Source organism: Motacilla alba, chromosome Z, assembly GCF_015832195.1.
Source record: "Motacilla alba alba isolate MOTALB_02 chromosome Z, Motacilla_alba_V1.0_pri, whole genome shotgun sequence".
In the NCBI taxonomy this organism is placed as follows: Eukaryota; Metazoa; Chordata; class Aves; order Passeriformes; family Motacillidae; genus Motacilla; species Motacilla alba.
In genome coordinates, this window is record NC_052046.1 from 12,479,714 (window position 1) to 12,499,208 (window position 19,495).

The following is a 19,495-nucleotide window of genomic DNA, read 5'->3' on the forward strand; positions in this document are numbered from 1 at the left end:
ACACAGTGAAATGTTACAGTTACAGTTGTCTAGAGATGCACATGGGAAAACAAGCATTTTAAAAGACGATTGTTCTAAACACTCCTTTAAGCACACAAATGTACATAATTTAAGCTTTCTTTGCATCACATATCTGGTAAAGGAGAGGTAGAATTAGCAACACTAAAACCTCCCTGGGTTTCTCCCTGCCACTAGAGAAATCCTGCCTTGTACTCCCAGGTAGGATTTGTACAGAAGATCCTGTTGGGTTGACACGTAAGATCAAAGATCAGCTAGGCAGCAGGTAATACAAAGCTAACACAATAAAGGCCATCCAAAAGGCAATTTCTCCTCAAGGACCTAGTCCTACTACTTCTAATTTCATGTGCCAAACTGCTTTAGCAGCTAAGGTGAGTAGACAGAGATTTACCCATGGCTTACATTACTGCATAGTGCAAAGACTGCTGAACACTGAGGGTGAATAGATTACTGTACCACTTCAAAGCAGATCTGGAGCAGAAGCTATGAAATACAAAATGTATTAGTGCAATACATTAGGAAAGATTAACTCTTTAACCAAAAGATAGAAAAAATATAGAGCATTCTGAGTTTTTTTTTTTTTTTTTAAGGAAGTTTTAAACTTTATGCAGTTCTTGTTGAGGTTTCAATCAGTGTTACACTTCTTTTCCCCAAGTTTGTACCCCTGAGTCAAACATTTAATAAACATTGTACAGTAGGTACAGAAATTAGTGTCTAGTCAAAAAGCAACAGATTTGTATGGCCATTGCTTTGTAAGTGTTAAACAGTGACAATAACCTTCCATACAGGAGAAGAAAAAATAGCACTCTCATTTGTTCATTGTTTATAACTAGGTAAAAGATCTCAAGTTTCCAGCCACATTGTTTCTGTGTCTTAGGCTGAGATTTGCTATAAATTAAACCTTCAGTTAGGAAATCTGTTGCTGCTGCATCATTTGAGTCTGCACGGTTGAGAACAACTACAACAAAGCAAAGCAATCTTTCCAAGTTATAAATTGCATGAGACCATGTTTATCTCGGAGCACTGTGTGAAGGTAGGCAGAGTTCTTTGACTATAATTATCAGGGGCTGTGAATTCAAAACCCCTTACATCCAATATATTTTACTAGAGTAATAACTAAATTGCTATAATTTTGGCCTCTCAGCCTCTATAACAATGGAATATTAACACTTTGACTAACTTAAACATGGTAACATTCAGCTCGCTAGAACTTCTGCTGACTGTCTCCAAGAATAATTCATGCCTTTTGCACTTTTCTTCTTCCTTTCTTTACAATATCAGGAATAAAAGCTTATTCAGAAGGCAGGTTCACATGCAGTGAGGACTCACTTTTAATCATTTGGTTTGTTCTGAAAAAAGTGTGTGAAGGACCACCCTGTGTTAATGGGCTTAGGAGAGTCTTCATCATCTTTTGGGGGAAGCAGAAACTGTCGGGAATTAATTGAACATGGGCTCCCAAAAGATGCATTTTCATTGTTGCTTTCAACTGATCCAGGAGAGTCTGGAGTGCCCATGTTCCATGTGTTTGTGTTTGCTTGAGGTCTGTAACCTGCAGTTTTATCCAATTCTTCCTCCACAGGTGAATGACCCTCTGTTTTCAGAGCACTGATAGAGAGCTGCATTTGTGGCTTATAGCCTGCTGTAGTCACTAAGTCTATTTCTGGCCCCTCCTCTGGTTTAATTTGAGGCTGATACATTGACTGGATGTCAATGTAAACCACCTGAGATGACCCCCCAGGTTCATCTGTAGGGGGATTTGAGATCTCCTCTTCAATGATAGGGGGGCAGTAGGAGACAACAACGTGGTTTTCCATTTCTGAGTCAGAGCCATCTTCAGGCACAGTGGTCTCTGCTGCTGGGGACATCATCTCTGTGTCTTCAATCTTTGGAGCTGTAGACTGTGTTTCCACCACTTCAACACTGTTCGGAGTGCACGGGTTCATTTCCAGTGTTTTAAGTGTCTTATTCCCCTGAAATGAGAAAAAAAGAGAATGGGGAGACACTAAGTTAAAAGACCTGGAAATCTGAAAGCAACTAGATGCTGAAATTACAGCAGTTTGGTGGCTTGTGGATTGCACTCATCCCATGGCCACTAGTACAATACATTAAAAAAGAAAAAAAGTATTTGTAATATTCTGGCTCACATTCCCGTTAATGTTAAAGTATTTTATGCAAATTAAAGAGACTTGAGATCTTGCAGTATATGTTTAAGAACTTTCTCCAAATCTTGTCTTTGTACAACCCATTCCCGAAAGCTGTTTAAATATTATGCCCATCTCTAACTAATGTATCTACCAGGGTAATGGGATATGGCAGATCTCCATACTTCTGCTTCTTCTAATACTTTGACAAAGATGTGTGTGTTACTCCCATATTCTTATCAGGTACTGACACTTCTCATTAGCTGGAAGAAGAGAAATGCAACAATCCTTTCCTAGTTCAAACATTGCAATTAACTACATTAACAACAACAACAAAGCTCTGGATAGCACCTGACAGAAGTTACTCAGTAAATTGGCTTGTTTCCCCCTGCCACAGAGTTTTTTCCTACAATTGGAACAGATGAGTCAAAGTTTGCAAAAGAATTCTTTCACTAGTTTTATCTTTTAGAAGCTTAAAATACTAGATTTAAAATAAGGGTTACCTCACAGATGTTCCTCTGAAACTGCAGTGCTTTACTGTTCTCAGGATTCGGGATTTCTGGATAAAATGTTTCTTTAATCCTTTAAAGAGGAAAGAATAAACTATTATAAAGATAGCAAGGCCTGAAACAGATTGTGAATACACAAAAGGAGTCAGGACACTTCCCTTTAACTCAGAATACTGAAGACATCTGGTGCAAAGATTTACTGTGGTAAACTTTCACTGAGTATAATGGAAAAAACAGCAACCTTTTTTTTTTAAGTTAGGAATTTAATATGCCACATTTACTAAAAGTTGAAGATGGTATGTCTACCTTTGTTTGTAGAGGGCACACAAATTACAGTATGCCACCAGCTTATTTCCATTTGGGAACTGTTTATAAACAGTGCTCATTGAAAGACAGGCTCCTGCAAAAAACTTTTTGCATTCCTCTCTCTGACCTCTCTCCAGCTCAGTTTCTCCCTCATCTTCCACATGGTGTTTTTGCCACCCACCTTTGAACAAAGCCCACTAACATCTTTGTGTTTATAGAGAAAACAGGGAGTAACTAAAATCATAGAAAACCCTAGCACTGAAGCAAACACTTCCAGGAAAAGATGAGAACCCAAGGCAGACATTTACCATTCCCTCTTTCGGTAGCAGAAGATGCTGGCCAACACTCCAAGCAGCACCACCACTGCAACAGGGATGAGAATTGCAATGATTAATCCTACAGCTGGGGGATAAAAAAAAGAGAAGACAGTAAATATATATCCAATGTTACCAGTAAGTTTTATGCCTTTTCTAATATTCCTCCCAATTAAAGACTTTAAACCCCCATTAAACTTGGCTAGTGCAGTGGTCTGCAAACAGTGACCTACACCATCACCCTTCCCCTTTGCTGGAATTCACAGATTCAGTGATAACTACAGGAATCAGCAGATATTTCTCTCTGATTGTTTTATTACAGAAGGCTTCATATGCAGCACAAGACTCATTGGTAACGGTGATTCTGTTCTCACAAAGCATTGGCATTGCACTTTCATGCCACCTAAGCTGGCCAAGTTTCTGGTAATAGCTCTTCTAGGCCAACAACTAATTGCATAAACAGCATTCTCTTTTATATGTTTTACAATGCTTCCAATCCCTGGGCTTTAGCTCTAATAGATCTCCACTGCCTCCTTCCATTGATATTAAATGCCTCAAGCTTGATTTTTATGTATTTTAGTTGTACTCTAGTGTTTAGTCCTTCATAGGAAATACTTTTTTTCTCTTATTCTCCAAAGTCAACCTCTTTTTTGTAATTGTCTGTGTTTGCTTCTGTCAAGGGATCAATAAAACTGAATTCAAAGCAGAGAAGCATCTGTTTACAACTCTGAAACTGATAAGTATTTCCCCAATGTCTTTCTTCCCACCATGTATTAGCATTATTCGTCATGGGAAACCTGACAAAAACAACTGGCTGTTTGAGAAAACTATGCTCAGACGCTACTATATTTAGTAGTAAGTTAGAAGTTATTTTTTATGCATACATTACCATGAACTACAAAGTAGCTGTAATAGAAAAGTATCTTTCCCTCACTCTGAACTGTAGTTTTGTATTTATAAATAACCAACTAAATAAAGGTAAAAATTAGACTGTAGGCCTAAACCACCTATAGGACCAGAAAAAAACCCCATAAACAAATAAAATAAACTCAGCTTTATATACATTGTACAGCTCCTGTGCTAAAGACAGGGATATGTCTGAACAGGGATAATCAACTTACAGTCTTCCTTTGTCACCACATAGAGACTGTTTGGAGGGCTCAACCCACCAGCAGTGTAGGCTTGTAGTTCCAGCTGGTAGCTTGTTTTGCCTTGAAGATCAAGTATTTTCATAGACTTCTTTGTTAAGTCAGTGATATTGTTAACTTTAAGTTCTGGATTCCCTGTTTGTTTGGAAGCAGTAAGAAAAGCATAACTTCATAAGAAAGGATTCAAAAATACAACCTCAGTTTTAGCAAGACTGTCTTGAAGTGAGCAGATGAAACCAGAAGAACAGTCTGTGTAAAGAAAAACTGAAATAAAGAACCCTAGCAATGCTGCTTGCTTACACAGCTCCAAGCAGCACAGGAGTGTGGTGCTGCTGCTGCAGATTGACTACATTTCCTTACCCTCCTGCATGTCCTCTTATGAATGTGAGCCAGGCTTCAGTCCTGACAGGACAGGCACTGGAAGAATATTCCCTATTAAATATATAGCCATGTAACCTCTCCACCTCATCTACCCACGGTATCTGAGCACAGGACAGCATGACACATTGCCACTTAGTCACTGCATTACTTTATGGCCTCAGTGAGACAGGGTTTTTGCCAGTTTTTGCTTTATATTAAAAAACAACTGGGTTAATCACACAAAGGCATTTTAAATGGAGCAAATTATAAGTGAATAATGCAACTGAATTATTACTAAAGCATCTTTTTATTAAAGTGAAATTAAATTATTAAAAATAAAAAGGAAATATGTAAGTAAGGAAGTTGCAATCTACACAATTAACTTACCTGATTCTGAAAGTCTAGGCTTTAAAGCATCTTTTTCACCTTTTGCAAAGGAAAGAAGATATCCTTTTAGAAATCCTCGGCATTCTTCAATAGGAATGTCTTCCCATTTTACCAATATAGAATCTGAAGAAGTTTCTTCAACAATAAAATTTGGTGCAGTTTTTGGAGCTGTAGGGAGAATTATGAAGGAAGAAACCAGTAAGAAATTACCTTATCATAAAATGCTGAAACCATATAAGTATTCCATCAGTTTTATTTTGGAGCTAGCATTTTCCGACCTTTTCCTCAAGACTCCTCACTGTAAAGTATGTGTGAAAGTCTTAGCAGGAGTCTACAAAAATACAGCTATGTTGGACTAATTGTTAATAATTACTGCAGTATTAGCTACTAAGAGATGCTAGAAGAAAAACTTCTTTTTGGTCAGCCTTCTTACAGACCATACATGTAAACACCCTTCTTCCTGCAACAAACGCGAAAAGATTGTATAAACATTCAGAGGACGCATTTTAGCTTTTACAGGCTTTAACTCATAGCTTGTCTTAAAACTAAAAAAAATGACACAATTTTACCATCTCAGCTTAAAAGAACTGCTTAGCAGTTTACACAAGCCCTTATTCCAATACCTGAAACCTACTAAAAGTATTACAGCAGATAATGCACACGGTCATGTATAATGTCAGGACTTAGCCTGACATTTGGCTTTGATCCAGCATGGCTGAACTCATGTGTAAGAATGCATCTATTTTCCCCTTGATGATTATCTGTCCAAAGGCAAATCTGAAGTTTTAGAATGAATCCATGCTCTTGTGCATTTCTCAGTTCCTAATAAGTTTCTTCTGCACATTCAATGCATTTTTAGTCCCTCAAAGTCTTTATATCTTGAAAGCTTTTGTCTGATCTGTTCATAACACACATGGGAAACTCTTCTGGGAAACCTTTCAGAATTTTTGCAGAAATACAAATGGCTGAAAATTGAGTTTCTGGTAAAATTGCCTTAACCTCACCTTCAACCATAGCAATGAAATAAACAACACCATTTCTAAGATTCAGATTATGTCAGTTCAGTTTTCTAGGCAAACTATTTTAGCAGAAAACATGTTAAACTTCAAAGTGAAATGGCTTCTGTATTACAATACAATACAATACAGCTGTGGTGTTAAAGGGTAAAGTCATGTCCAGGCACCTGAGAACAGAAAGCATTCAGACACTAATGCATCTTCAGGCCAGCAAAGCTCAGCTGGGGTCAAACCCCAGTTACCCAGACAGGGTTGGTGAGGGACAGAATACAACTGCAATTCTCAAAGTGGTTGTGCTCTAGGATCTAGTTTGGATCTAAGAAGTGCTTTCAAACAGAAATGTTATGGATACTTTTTACATTTGCTGAGCTGTACCAAATATGCTTGGAAGTTTACTTGGACTTGATAAATCAAAAAAAGTTGCCTCCTCTTGTGTAGAACAGATCACAGCCATGTGATTCAAATTATGGCTTTGATTGCTGTGACACTCTGTGCCACTACACAAGCTGGAGAACACAAGGTTATTGCATATGCTTGGAACTGGAAGTGGCCGGAGAAATGCATTACAGTTATACACAGAAAACAAACAGAAGTCAGTAGTACTGCATGGAGATTCTGGTCTCAAAAACAGACACAGACTAAGTTCACTTTGCAGAGACCCTGAATGATAAAAGTGCACTCACGCAGCTCTTTCATATACCCAGTTATGTTTTTCAGCAACTGATATCCCATGGATTTGCAGCCATACAGAGAAAAGTTGTATCTCACGCCAGGTTTGAACAGAGCTGCAAGAGAAAATTGCTGTAAGAATATTTCAATTCAGAAGAATAATGCTTTTAGATTTCACATGATGCAGATCTATAAATACGTATTAAAAATCACAAAGTGTAATGGTATAATTACCATTCCTACTTGTAATTTCTCCAAAAGCTATGCCATCAGATATGGTATAGAAGCAGTAACCAAATCTAGCTCACAGAGAAAGTTTAGTACTAAACAAAGAGGATTCAAAACAAACTACTCAAATTGCATAAATTGCCCTTTCCATGGGGAAACACAAATTGAAGTTACCAGAAATAATCCCCTTCCTTTCCTCCCACAGCAGCCATGTATATCCTGCCCCCTCAGAAATACAAATGCATTTTGAAATAACCAGGCTTACTGAAGCAACAGTACAAAAGATATGCAGAAAACTCTCAGAAGTGATAGTGAAACAATTTAGCAATGAACTTCAGTCCTGAACTGACTTTAAAAAACACAGATAGTCATCAAATTTATGCTTCCCATGTCTTTGGTGGAAGCACAGATATTTGATGCTATAATGTGTAAATAATTTACCACTTTCTGGGATTTTCCCAAGTCGGGGCTGTACACCGTTTTCATGACTTTTTCTAAACAAGATACCACTGTGAAACTACACAGAAGTCAACTGGGTTTTGCAAGAGTTCAGGTCCAGCCTGAGGGATTCTCCTAACAGGACTAAGAGCAGAAGTGGATTTGCCAGCTTGAGCCCAGCCCCAGCAGCTGGATAACTCATAAAAGAGTCACATGCTGTAAGAACCATCCCAGTGAAGAGCTCAGGAGTAAAGCAGTGCATCATTGGACAGACACAGTATTGTCTGCTTAAAAAAAAGAAATCTCTAGCTAGCACAAACAGAAACAACATGGACACAGTGTTGTGATTACAGACAGAAAAACATATTGCCCCCATTCTTCTAAGTCTCACTCCCCCTCGACTTTCCTATGCACACAGCTCCAAGTTGTTTCCTTGAATGGAGACTTTAATACTAAATTCTTCTAAAAGGCAAATATATACCCTTATAGAAAGCAGAGAAAAAAATCCCACATCTTTAATGGGTTCTCTCTTTCCTCTTCTGCTGCTACTAGTCCCATCACAGCTGAATTTCATTTCCCTGATCTGCCCACCAGCATCTAGAGACCTGGAATGTGCCCTGTTCCAGGAAATTTCAATAGTTGACAACAAGCCAACACATGGAGGTCACACTTAAAAAAATCTGCCTCATGTAAAAACAACGGATTAGTCTTCTCCCATCCTGAGCAGCACTGTTTATGCTTAGAATCCAAATAAAACTCCTAACTCTAGATTAACCATTAGGCACATTAGGCTGAGTTAGGAAATTGTGGTGTACAGATAGAAGAGGTAATTTCAAAACAGTTAATAAACATGGGATGATAAAAGTTAAGTCAAGACTGATATTTGGATTTGACAAGACTGTATAAGAAATTAAAATAAACACAGTATCAAAAAGAAATTCATTTATTTATGCAAGTACACAGCAATCAAACAATCTGCAAGCTATAGCTTCATACTGCTCTCATTCCACTTGCTGCTCAGGATCTCAACCAGAAAGACTCACAAGAAAATATTCTGACTTACCAGATTTTATCACTGCATTTGTTGTATTTGAAGGAAATTTCTGCCAGTCCACACTACAGGGTTCAGACCCAGATGAATGACACCATTTTACTATATAGCCACATGTCATGTTGGGGTAAGAATCCCAAGAAATATTAATTCCATTGCCCATTGCCACGGCCTGATCTGTTGTGACATTGTCTGCAACAAAGATGACACAAAAATCCATCAAAGAGCAGACACTTATCTAAAGCCCAAGATAAAATAAAGTCTTCCAGCCACAGCACAATGGCTTTATAAATGGCAGTCATTTCTAGGGGCAGTCATTTCTAGGAATGAGAGACACAAGTGAACTGAGAATTTGAAGCAGTGCACTCAACTGAGCTTTCTGGAGTGCTCAGAATCAGACATAGCCTGCAGCAAATCCCTCAGCCAGCCTTAAGTATGATGAAGAGAAATGCATCAGCTCAGGACTGGCTTAAAAAACACTTTTTCAAGGTAAGGATTTACAGCAGATGTCAGGTTCAAATATGAATTGACACCAATCTGGCAGGAGCCTCCAGCTATAAATTCCTGCCATCATTTCATCAAATGGTTGCTTTGTGTTTCTTTCAAAGTGTCTTACTGTCACTCGCCCAACCACAGACAGCCATTTTTCATGAAGAATCAACAGCAATAATCATGTCCCTGGTGAACTTTATGGAGGCTTTAGTCTACCGAGGGTAAATTATACATGAAAGGAAAAAAAAAAAAAAAGCTTTGACTTCAGTCTATTTTTCTTGTTTCTGATTATCAAAGGTTTAACTGTCCTTGAGAAGTGATCAGATCTAGGAAGAGCTTCCGATTCCTGCAGCTGCCTTCCACGGCTGTCCATCATATGGGACCCCGCAGAGCTAAGGGATGGTTTCCAAAGGCCACCACAAAAGGGGTGGCCCCATGACAGATCTGCAAAAACAATCTCAGGGTTTCAGTTTTCCTTTTTCAATGTTCTCATTTATGCTCCCCATTGAGTCTATTATTTCATTTTATTAAAGCCATAAACTATGGAAGGCTGAAGGGCAAGGACAGTTTTTAAGAATTAGTGTTATGAAAACTTTAACAGATGTGCTGCAAATGTCAAAGGACTGTCTATTTCTAAATAATCTTAGCATACAGTTAAGTGTACAATTGTTTTGTAGCTTGCTCATGGCAAGACAAAGACACATGAATAATAAAAGCAGATCAACTCCACAAGGGCCTTGATACTTTCCCCAGAAAAACTACTATGCATCCAGTGAAACTACATTTCTATGATGCTGGAAAAGATCATATTTCTAATAAGCAGACTTCACTTTTTCTATTTACAGAAAAGAGTTTTTTTACTGACAGTAATCACACACTGTCTAAAAACCACTTAAATACACTACACTCCACCTTATTTTCTGAGCTAGATGACTAGAAATTCACCATGGGCAGTACTGCTCATTTTGGTGTATTTATAGCTGCAACCTAGACTAGAAGAAAAAATAACTACTAGCACTAGAGCACTACTGTGGTAGGGGAGCCTGGATCAGCCAGATTATATGCCTCAACTCTCTACAGAGCACTGTTCAAAGACAGTGACAAATTAATTATGGCAGTGAATCCTTTGTTTGTGTTTTCAGTTTTCATAAACTCCAGCTTCAGACCCTCTGCTCTCTTATTGACATTAAAAGCACTTACAGACTGCACACAGGAAGCAGCCAGAAAAGATGTCTGGGCAAAAATGTCATCCAGTTCTTTGAATGAGTCATCTTGTATGACTCCAGTCAGTGACTCAATTCCTATACCAACTTGGGAGCAAATCTTTAATGAGTACAAGTTCGGTAACACCAAAGGGAACCTCAGACATCTAAGAGAAAGCTATAAATGAATGCAAAGCTCTAGCTGCCATCAGCTCTAGCTCTCCCACACCACAAACCTATTACAGAGACCTCTTTGACTCCCAGAGCCTGACTCTTTCTCTGCTGAAGGAGAGCTATAAAAGCATTTCAAATCAACTGTCCCATACAGTTACTTTTCCCTCCAACGGGCAGACTAAGAATACACTACCAGGTATTAGCATCAGTGCTGTGCTCAGTTCTGGTCTCCTCAGGACAACATAGACATGGAGTTCCTGGCATGGGTCCAGTGGAGGGCAACAAAGATGCTTAAGGGACTGGAGTATCTCTCTTAGGAGGACAGGCTGAGGGAGCTGGGCCTGTTCAGCCTCGACAAGAGCCAACTGAGAGGGGACCTCATCAGTGTCTGTCAAAGCCTCCAAGGAGGGGACAGAGGAGGGACCAGGCTCTGCTTAGTAGTGCCAGGCAATAGGACAGAAACTGATGCACAGGAACATGAACATGAGGAAGAACTTTCCTCTGCAGTGACCAGGCACTGGGACAGATTGCCCAGAGAGGTAGTGGACTCTGCCTTATTGGAGATACCCAAGCACCATCTGGACACAATCCTGTGTCGACTTGCTCTGGAATGGCCCCGCTTGGGTGAGGAGGCTGGACCGTGGTCCCTTCCAATCTGACCAGTTCTGTGATTCTTTGTTTTGAGAAGCTTGGGTGAGGAGGCTGGACCGTGGTCCCTTCCAATCTGACCAGTTCTGTGATTCTTTGTTTTGAGAAGCACAAGAAACATTGTATTTCACATGGTTTTCCTGTACACAGAAACAAACTTGTTTTTTCATCTCACTGTGAATCTTGGCCAGAACACATTTCTTCCTATGAGAGATGGCCATGTCTTATCAGAACCTGAGCTGGCAGACAACCAACTGTGACACCTACTTCTCCAGGTGGGCAAGGAGAAGCAGACTCATGAATGCTCCTGGCAAACAAGCGGAGACAGGCCTTGCTGTATGAATATGTCCTCCCTGCAGAGCATCAGCCAGATCTGGGCTTTGGGAGATTATACTGTCTGGTGTGCAAGGAAGTGTGGACTCAAAATAACTGCTTGCAATATTATCTACTCTCCAAGCTCAGTGTTAAGAGCAGAAGATCATTATCTGGCTCAGCTTTTTCCCTTTACAAAGCCCTCAGCAAGAGTAGGAGTGTTTTAATTGGGAAGCTAAAGCCCTATCTCCTTTTCAAATACTGGCTCCCTAGCACAAGGATGCCAACACTTTACCAACCAGTACAATTAATATTCTCCTACAGAGCTCACAAGCATTGAACTGACAATTCTTGCCTTAAAAAGCCACACAACACCTCCAAAACTTCTGAATCTCTTTGGCATGTAACACTTCTCAGTGTCTCAACAAGAACACACAGAAATACACTGAGCTTCCTAAATAGCAGGGATCCACACCCATGCTTTTGAAAAGCGCAAATAGCTGTAAAGACGGCACATTATCATCTTCATTTTATGTAAAGAGCATTGGTGAGACACTACTCCAAAAGCAAAGCAGCATTTGTCACCCCACCCAGCAGATTTGTGTGGGGAAATAAACACAAAAAATCAAAGCATTATTGTTCAATAAACAAACTCTCCTAGATATTCCCCACGCTTTGAAGGTGTTTAATTCTCACTGGGAGCACTCACCACTTGGAAGTTCCACGCTTGTTATCCTTGAAGGGGGAGATGAGCCCGCATGGTTTCTGGCTACAACGCTAATTACACAATCACTTTTTCCAAGTTTTATCTCAGTACTGTTTGAGGGTTCAGAGACTACTTTATGGTCCAGTAGTGTCTCTAGCAGGTAGCAGGACACTTCATGAGACACTATTTTTCCATTGGTTTCAGAAAGGGATAAGGGCTATGAACAGACAAAGAGTTCATTAAAACCAAAATGCAATATACAGAAGACGACACAGGATAATATGAATTTACTGTTATCTAGTCTGATGACTGTGTAAGATTATAAGGCAAAAAAGTAACTCAAGTGGGACTTTGAGAATTTACACATAAATTCCTAAGTTTTTAATTTTCAGCTCAGATGTATAAAACATTTAATTCTTCATGGGAAATGCTTCTCAAAGCAATGTTTAAATTATAAAACTTTAATAACATTCTTATTTGGGAAAAAATATTTGTCTCAATAGATGGTTCTATAAAAAGTTAAGAAAAGCAGTCTGGTTTATTGACTATAAACTTTACTAATTTATAAATGTTTATATAGGTTTATAAATGTATAAAAGTAAATAGTTTTTTTACAGTTCCATTACGTAATATTTTACATGTCCTATCTACCTTCCAGAAGACTATTAGACTTTCACCAGAAGGACTTCTCTCTCTCCAGATATCCGGTCCTCTCGCAGGAGCTAAATAAAAAAATACGAGTGGTAGTATTTTTCCCCAGTAGCACAGTAGACAATTTACCTTCTATTGAAAAGTTAGGGTTTTTTAGATGACTGATTTTTAAATGTGTATCTTCACAAGTTCAACATTTTATCATCAAGGGTTAGATTAACTTACGGGCTTCTGATGTTGTCTGATCCACTCCCCTGCTCCAGTCACTCCACCTCCAGAAGTGGTCAGCAGCTGAGCAGCGCACCCTGAGCTGGTATTTGGTGTCAGGGCGCAACGCATTCAGCTGAGCTGTATAAGTTGAAGATTTCCGCCCAGGTATGGAGACATTGTGCTGTTCAAAATTTACAGAAATTGACATGTTACGTATATTTTTTTCTCCTAAATTACACTGCTAGCTAGTCAACACCTAATAAGGCAAGGGTTTTTGTCCCCCAAAAACACTGACAGTGTCAAAGCTGCAGTCAAGCCCTATGAAGAAAATAGTGGAAAAAAAATGTCCCATGCAGTCACCCTAAACAAAAACCACAGAGATCCACCAAAATAAAGTTCTATATAGACAAAAATTGAAGCATACAGTAATGTGCGAAAAGGAGGAGCAACATGGATAATTCTTCATCAGGGTGAGCTCTGCACACAGCAGCAGGTGGTTTTTCCCATCTATCCAATTCAGTCCCCCTCTCTCCCATATGCATCAAAACTGCTCACATGGGGCAGGCCAGAATTCTGATGTTCGGAACCCACACTCCCACTGAACACATGCACATCAGACAGTGGGGACAAAGGCCTTTTTCCTATGAGACATGCACAGAAGTTCACTATAGACAGTCTGCATGAGCAGGATGTTTATCATGCAGACTGCTGCCTTCATTTTTCCTTCAGAAGATAGTATCCAGGTCCTACCTAGGTGATCTCAGTTCACAGCTCTTATGACAGGACTAGTCTCTTCTATTATTCTTAAAGTGGTGTGAGTCTGGAGAGCATTTCAATTTCACAATTACTTAAAGAAATCCGAAGCCCAGGAATATTTTTTACTGAATCTAATTATAACACATGTGCATCACAGCTGCCAAAAACTGGACTCCAAGTGACTTTAAGATGCAACTAATTGTGCATTTCTAAAGCCAAATAACAACTTGAAAAATACTAGAAAAGCCAACAATCTCTCATGTGGATGGAAATGCTTCTGAAAACATCCTCAAAATGCCATGTAAAACCCCATAGCAATTTCACAGCTACTTTTGTGACAGTGAACTCCTGGAGTTTTTTTATTAAGCAACCAGCAACCATATAACAAAGCTATAAAAGCTTTTGCCAAGCTGTTTGCTGCTTACAAAATATCCATGAGTGAGGGCTCTGATACAGGTGAAGGGAATCAAACTGCTGTGGAAATGTGAGTCCTGACCCTTTTCCACTATCCCAGATGACTGATGCAGTAGCAGAGTTCACAAACGAGTCCATGCCCCAGGTTTTGAGCTACATATTCCAAAAATACCTGAGTTCCTTTTGTAGTACCTAATCTCTGGCATGACTTAACACATGTTATTACAGACAAAATATAATAGCTTAAGACTTCTGCACTTATGAAGTACTCTGAAAGTATTTTAAAAATACTCTTAGAGAGCGTGCATCCTCTTATTTTGGAGGCATGTACATAATGATTATCTTCAGTCTTAGCTGCATCATTTCTGTGGCTTGATTTATGATATTCAAGATGTGCTCAACAGCTGCATCCAGAGGGTAACAGTGCAGAGGGTAACAGAACACTGCTAAAAATCAAACAAGCATTGCAAAAAGAAGCCTCTGAGGTTAATGTGCTCAAATTAAAAAATCAGGCTCTGTGCACCAAGACCTACCTGAGAATTCACTATGTGCCTACTTGAAATGCTCAGAGGTAAGTGCTCACAGAGAAACTGGGGGTAAATCTCAGGCCAGCTGAAAATGCACTTCTCATTAGGCTTCCCCAGTGAGACAGGTCACCCTACACTAATTTGATGCTGCAGAAGTTACTCCAGGTAAAGTGGAGTTTACCTACTGATATATCCCATGGGAGAATCTTTCCCTATCCTGCCTCAACATCACTGACATATAAGCAGGTTTAGCAGCTGCCTGTTACGGCCACATGCATGTCAACTGCTGACAGTAAACAAATGACACTGTTCTCTGAGGGGAAAAAATAAACAGAAAAATTCAACTGCAGACTTCAAGATTTGAAACAGCCAGTGTGGAAGTCTCCAGGGCAGCAATGCATGCTGGAACAAGATTGTGTTAATACAGCTTGCACCAGGAAGGACAAAGCACATGGACTGTTACCTAAAAGATCAGCATAAAGCACTATGCACCCCTTTCAAGTACCAAATAACATGGTGCATAATTTGGCTTTTCTGTAGTGTTCAAAACAAAACAAAACAAAAAAAACCCCAACCAACCAACCAAAACAGGCAATAACAGAGATGAGCAGGAATTTTTCTTACTTTAGTAAATGAACTTCCACTCATTACTACATTAATGATTTAGTAACACCAAGAATGAAGCTCTTAGTGAGAAATAAATTTGAAATGTGATTAGTTCAGTGAAAAAGTTTAGCATTTGTTCAAAAGCAAAAAAGCATTTGTTTAGCATTTGTTTAAAAGCAATGCTTACCAGTTTTCTCTCAGAGTGACTACTGCTAATTTCAATTTGACACAGAAGCCTGGTCTCAACAAAGCTGCCATTTATAAACCAACGCAGTTGGATGCTTGTAGAGTTGTTCCCAGTAACAGTTAACTTTTCTGGGGCCTTCGGATGAACTTAAAAATAAAGAAAAAAACCTTCAGTTACAAGAAAAAAACCCATTTACTATAGTTCAGAAAAATCTTATTTTAGAAGATCAGAGAGAATCAGAAGGATAAGTGTTTTAATCAGCAACTGGAAAACTGGTGCTGGCAAAGCACCAGAGTGTACTGCACACATGATAAGGAGTTGAGACACAGAAAAACATTTTTCCTCCTAACTGATTTTATCAAAAGAGTGAAACACCAGCTATTTCAGATGATCACAAGTGATGGATGAAATTTACTGAATTTTGCTCAACTTCTGTGAACTTTTTAAATTAGTACTTAAAATCTGCAGACCAGGACAAAGGAGGATTCCTAAATGACCCCATGCCAAAATTCCCTTGACAGAATTTTTCAATAATAATCAGAAAAAAAAACCAAAACAAAACAAAAACCAAACAAAAAAACTACTGTTGGATTTGGTCCAGATATCTTAAGGAAATATGTACTGTGCTTTGGGAATTAACTGGACAGTGCAGGAAAGAAAGAAAAGGAAACAAATAGGAAACAGCAGCATATCACCTGGGTGTGAAACAGCCCAGTTAATGATTAACAGAAACAAATTATGCTTTTCTCAACTCTGTCAATTTACTCTGACAATTTTAATCTCAGGCTAGTTGAACTGTGACCTGGACAAAAAAATGTACTATCCTCATATTTAATTCAGTTTTTTGGAGAACAGCAGAATACTGTAACTAATAGGAATCCCTGAAATCTCAGCTGTGACTGTGGAGGAGAAAAGGGTGGTGAAGGCATTGTTACAGAGGTGGTCATCTTCCTCTCCTTTTTTAAACTAAAGGTCTAAATAAGAGAAGTTACTTCTTTCTCCAAACCCTGACAGCAGATGATCATGGCTATTACCAATGGCATGCAATAGTCCTGATATTACCTTCTGTCTTTTGACATTATTTTTTTATGCTCCAAATCCTGCTGCTGCAAAACTGTGTAATATTTTGTCCTATAAGCACACACTGAAATACAGGGTCATTTACATACAGGTTCATAAACTTACATCTAAATTTTAATTGTTGATGTGTAATAGACTATGAAACAAAACATAAACTTGCTCAGAGAAGCTGTGGATGCTTCATCCCTGGAAGGGCTCAAGGCAAGGTTGGGTAGAGCCCTGAGCAACCTGATCCAGTGCGTGGCATCCCTGTCCATGGCAGGAGGTGGGGCATGGGGAGTGTGTGTGCTGTGCTGGAACTAAATGATTCTTAAGGTCCCTTCCAACCCCAGCCACTCCTGGTTTCCATGATAAACAGCAGCTAATTATTAGATCACATATTAGAATTTATCACACAGCAGTCTATCCAACATGCACTGCTGTTGTCAGTAGTGTACAGTTCATCATTGCCTCATGACATGCCCTGAGTTGTTTTCAAGTTCAAATTATTGAATATTGTAATAATCTGGTGACAATTAAGGAAAATAATGAAAAGTATACCATGTCAGAGTTCTTCAAACCCCAAACTAACAAACAGCATGTAGAAAACATATTTTTCCCTTTGTAAGTCATAAGTCTTACCTCTTTCAGTTATATCAACCAAAAGAGATGACTCTGCTTGCCCGATAGGATTGGAGACACCTAATATGAAATCATAGGTTTTTTGATCAGGCAGTACTGGAAAGTCACAAACATGGTCTCTGTTCACTTCATTGACTTCACATGAAACATTTTTACCAGATGTTCTACAAAGTAAAGAGGGGAGGGAAAAGCTTAGTTTTTGAGTAAGTTAATTCCTAGCAACAATCACAAGTCTAGACTGAAAACATGGCACAGAACGATGGATTCAGTTCACATGGCTTACAGAATGATTTGATTGCAGAGGCATATCTAACACCCCAACGCAGGTTAAAGTGGCATCAGTCATGACTTGCCCTGTTCTCACGTGAAACTCTCCTCTTCCACTAGCATAACATTTCCATTCTCTCACTTCTCAAAAGCCTGGAAAACAGGTAGGTCCTGTAAAACCACCTTACAAGTCACAGCTAAGATTCTAATTTAATGTATCTTTGTTCAGATCAGCATACATTTGCATTTAAAGAATTTTCTTAATTGCTTTGTGAACTAGTGAGATGCTACACACATTGTCTTTCTGTAAACCCTGTCAAATATGAACTCAGGTTTGTTACCTGGAATACATCCACTAGTCCCAGCTGTCTTTTAATCAAAAGCAGGAGAGGCAGTCTGATAACAGACAAGAACAGTGCTGCATCTTTAGGGATAAAATCTAAATTGTGTATCTGTAGGTATATACATATATCTGTTTTAATTACAATCTGCATAAGCCTCTCATTCAGTAGCACAAGTTTAACTAACTTCTTCTTTCAGGCATTTTTACTGTGTTCTAGCTGAGCTCTGAGCTCCCTCCACACTGTGCTCTATAGTTCAGTGTGGGCTGACAATAAGGATGAGAGTATTTATCCCAAAATGCATCACATTAATCTCACATATTTGGGCTGAACAAAACAAGACTGGACAACATTCTTACTTATAAGATGAATATGGGCAGTCAGTGACTGAAGCTCCTTTCCTGTGAATATCTGGCCTGTTTTGTCCACCTCTTTGCACCCTGCCCAGTGGCTTTTTTAGCACTGGCACTTTAGATGACATCTGTGACTGTAACTCAAACCTCATTGCCTCCAGCATGCTTCTAAGCCACCATGAGACTCCATTTCTCATCATTTTGTGTGACTCAGGCCTCTCCTGGCTTCTTTCCCTGACTGCTCCTTTGGAATGACACAAGAGCCTGCTCTCACTATGGGAATTTTGTTAACTCCTTACTAACTTCTAATCACAACCACCAAGGAAGTGGTTGCACTTTGCAAGTGCTATTCCAATATTTCTTCTTTTTTAAGGCTTTACGTGGCCTGGCCTTAAAGATTATGTAGTAGGACACTAGTTGACTGCTTCCTGTGGGTGAAACCAGTGTTATTTGTCCTTTTCAATGTTTATGAGTAACATTTACTCTGCTTGCTCTAATTCTCAATGGCAGGAGAACAGATGGAGGCTAACTGCTATTTTCCCTAATGGCATTTGAGAAATGCCCCACGACCTGTCTTACAATTGTTTCTCAGTGAACTTCTGTCATCCTGCTTAGCAGAAGCTCAGTAAATGTCGGAAATTATCTGACTCAGGTTTCATGTAAAAAATTAAAAATTAGCGATTGCTTCCTACTGTCTCTCTGTAGTTTCATACTGGTCTTGTCTACATGTTGGCAGCAGCCTGATACATTAAGCCCTTTATCTGATTGTGGGTTCATAATGGTATAAACCTTAAGGAAAGTTATCCTTACTTCCAACTGGAATTTTGCAGGGCTAGACCAGGGTTTTCCAAATTTAGTTTAGGTACAGCTTGCTGAAACTCTTGGAAAGTATTTCAGGCTCTAAGTAATCACATTTAAATAGGTATGGTGCAGTAAGTCCCAGGCAGCAACGGAGGTATTCCAGTTGTATCCTTTTACTCCTTGTAGTGCTGATTAATTTTACCTTTCAAATAAACTGTACTTTGTTCTTCGTTCTCCATATAGTCCACTGGGCCTGCCTGGTTTCCAGGTGCATTTTATTATCAGAAAGTTGGGTGTTTCACAGCTGAGGTTTTGGGGAATATCAGGAGCATCTGTAGCATGAAAGGAAACCAAAACAGTTAGATGACATTTTGCCATCCTAGTGTGACATTCGGGTTACTGGCTTCCTGAAAGCATTGCTCTTTTGTTTTGCTGGGTCTAGATTGCGTGCTTCAAAAATACATGACATTAGCTACACCCCAACCACAGAAGTAAATGCTTTAAAAAAATTACAATAAAATAGATGGATAATTATCAGCCCCATCTGACTAACACTTGACTC

General features: G+C 39.1%; 1 protein-coding gene across 3 annotated transcripts in view; it reads right to left on the minus strand.

Annotated features, from left to right (window-relative positions):
* Positions 1-587: 587 nt before the first annotated feature.
* The window catches only part of LOC119695941 (leukemia inhibitory factor receptor-like), an 80,347-nt gene continuing 61,439 nt past the window's right edge, over positions 588-19,495 (minus strand). For all 3 annotated transcript variants that reach the window (XM_038125263.1, XM_038125261.1, XM_038125262.1), the window contains 13 exons: positions 19,136-19,265; positions 17,172-17,335; positions 15,471-15,616; positions 12,996-13,161; positions 12,771-12,841; positions 12,123-12,336; positions 8,598-8,777; positions 6,883-6,984; positions 5,184-5,351; positions 4,410-4,571; positions 3,283-3,376; positions 2,663-2,741; positions 588-1,988 (listed from right to left, as the gene is read on the minus strand). In XM_038125263.1, the coding sequence (XP_037981191.1) occupies positions 1,350-1,988; positions 2,663-2,741; positions 3,283-3,376; positions 4,410-4,571; positions 5,184-5,351; positions 6,883-6,984; positions 8,598-8,777; positions 12,123-12,336; positions 12,771-12,841; positions 12,996-13,161; positions 15,471-15,616; positions 17,172-17,335; positions 19,136-19,265 (2,315 nt within the window). In that variant the 3' untranslated portion in view covers positions 588-1,349. The remainder of the gene's footprint in view (positions 1,989-2,662; positions 2,742-3,282; positions 3,377-4,409; positions 4,572-5,183; positions 5,352-6,882; positions 6,985-8,597; positions 8,778-12,122; positions 12,337-12,770; positions 12,842-12,995; positions 13,162-15,470; positions 15,617-17,171; positions 17,336-19,135; positions 19,266-19,495) is intronic.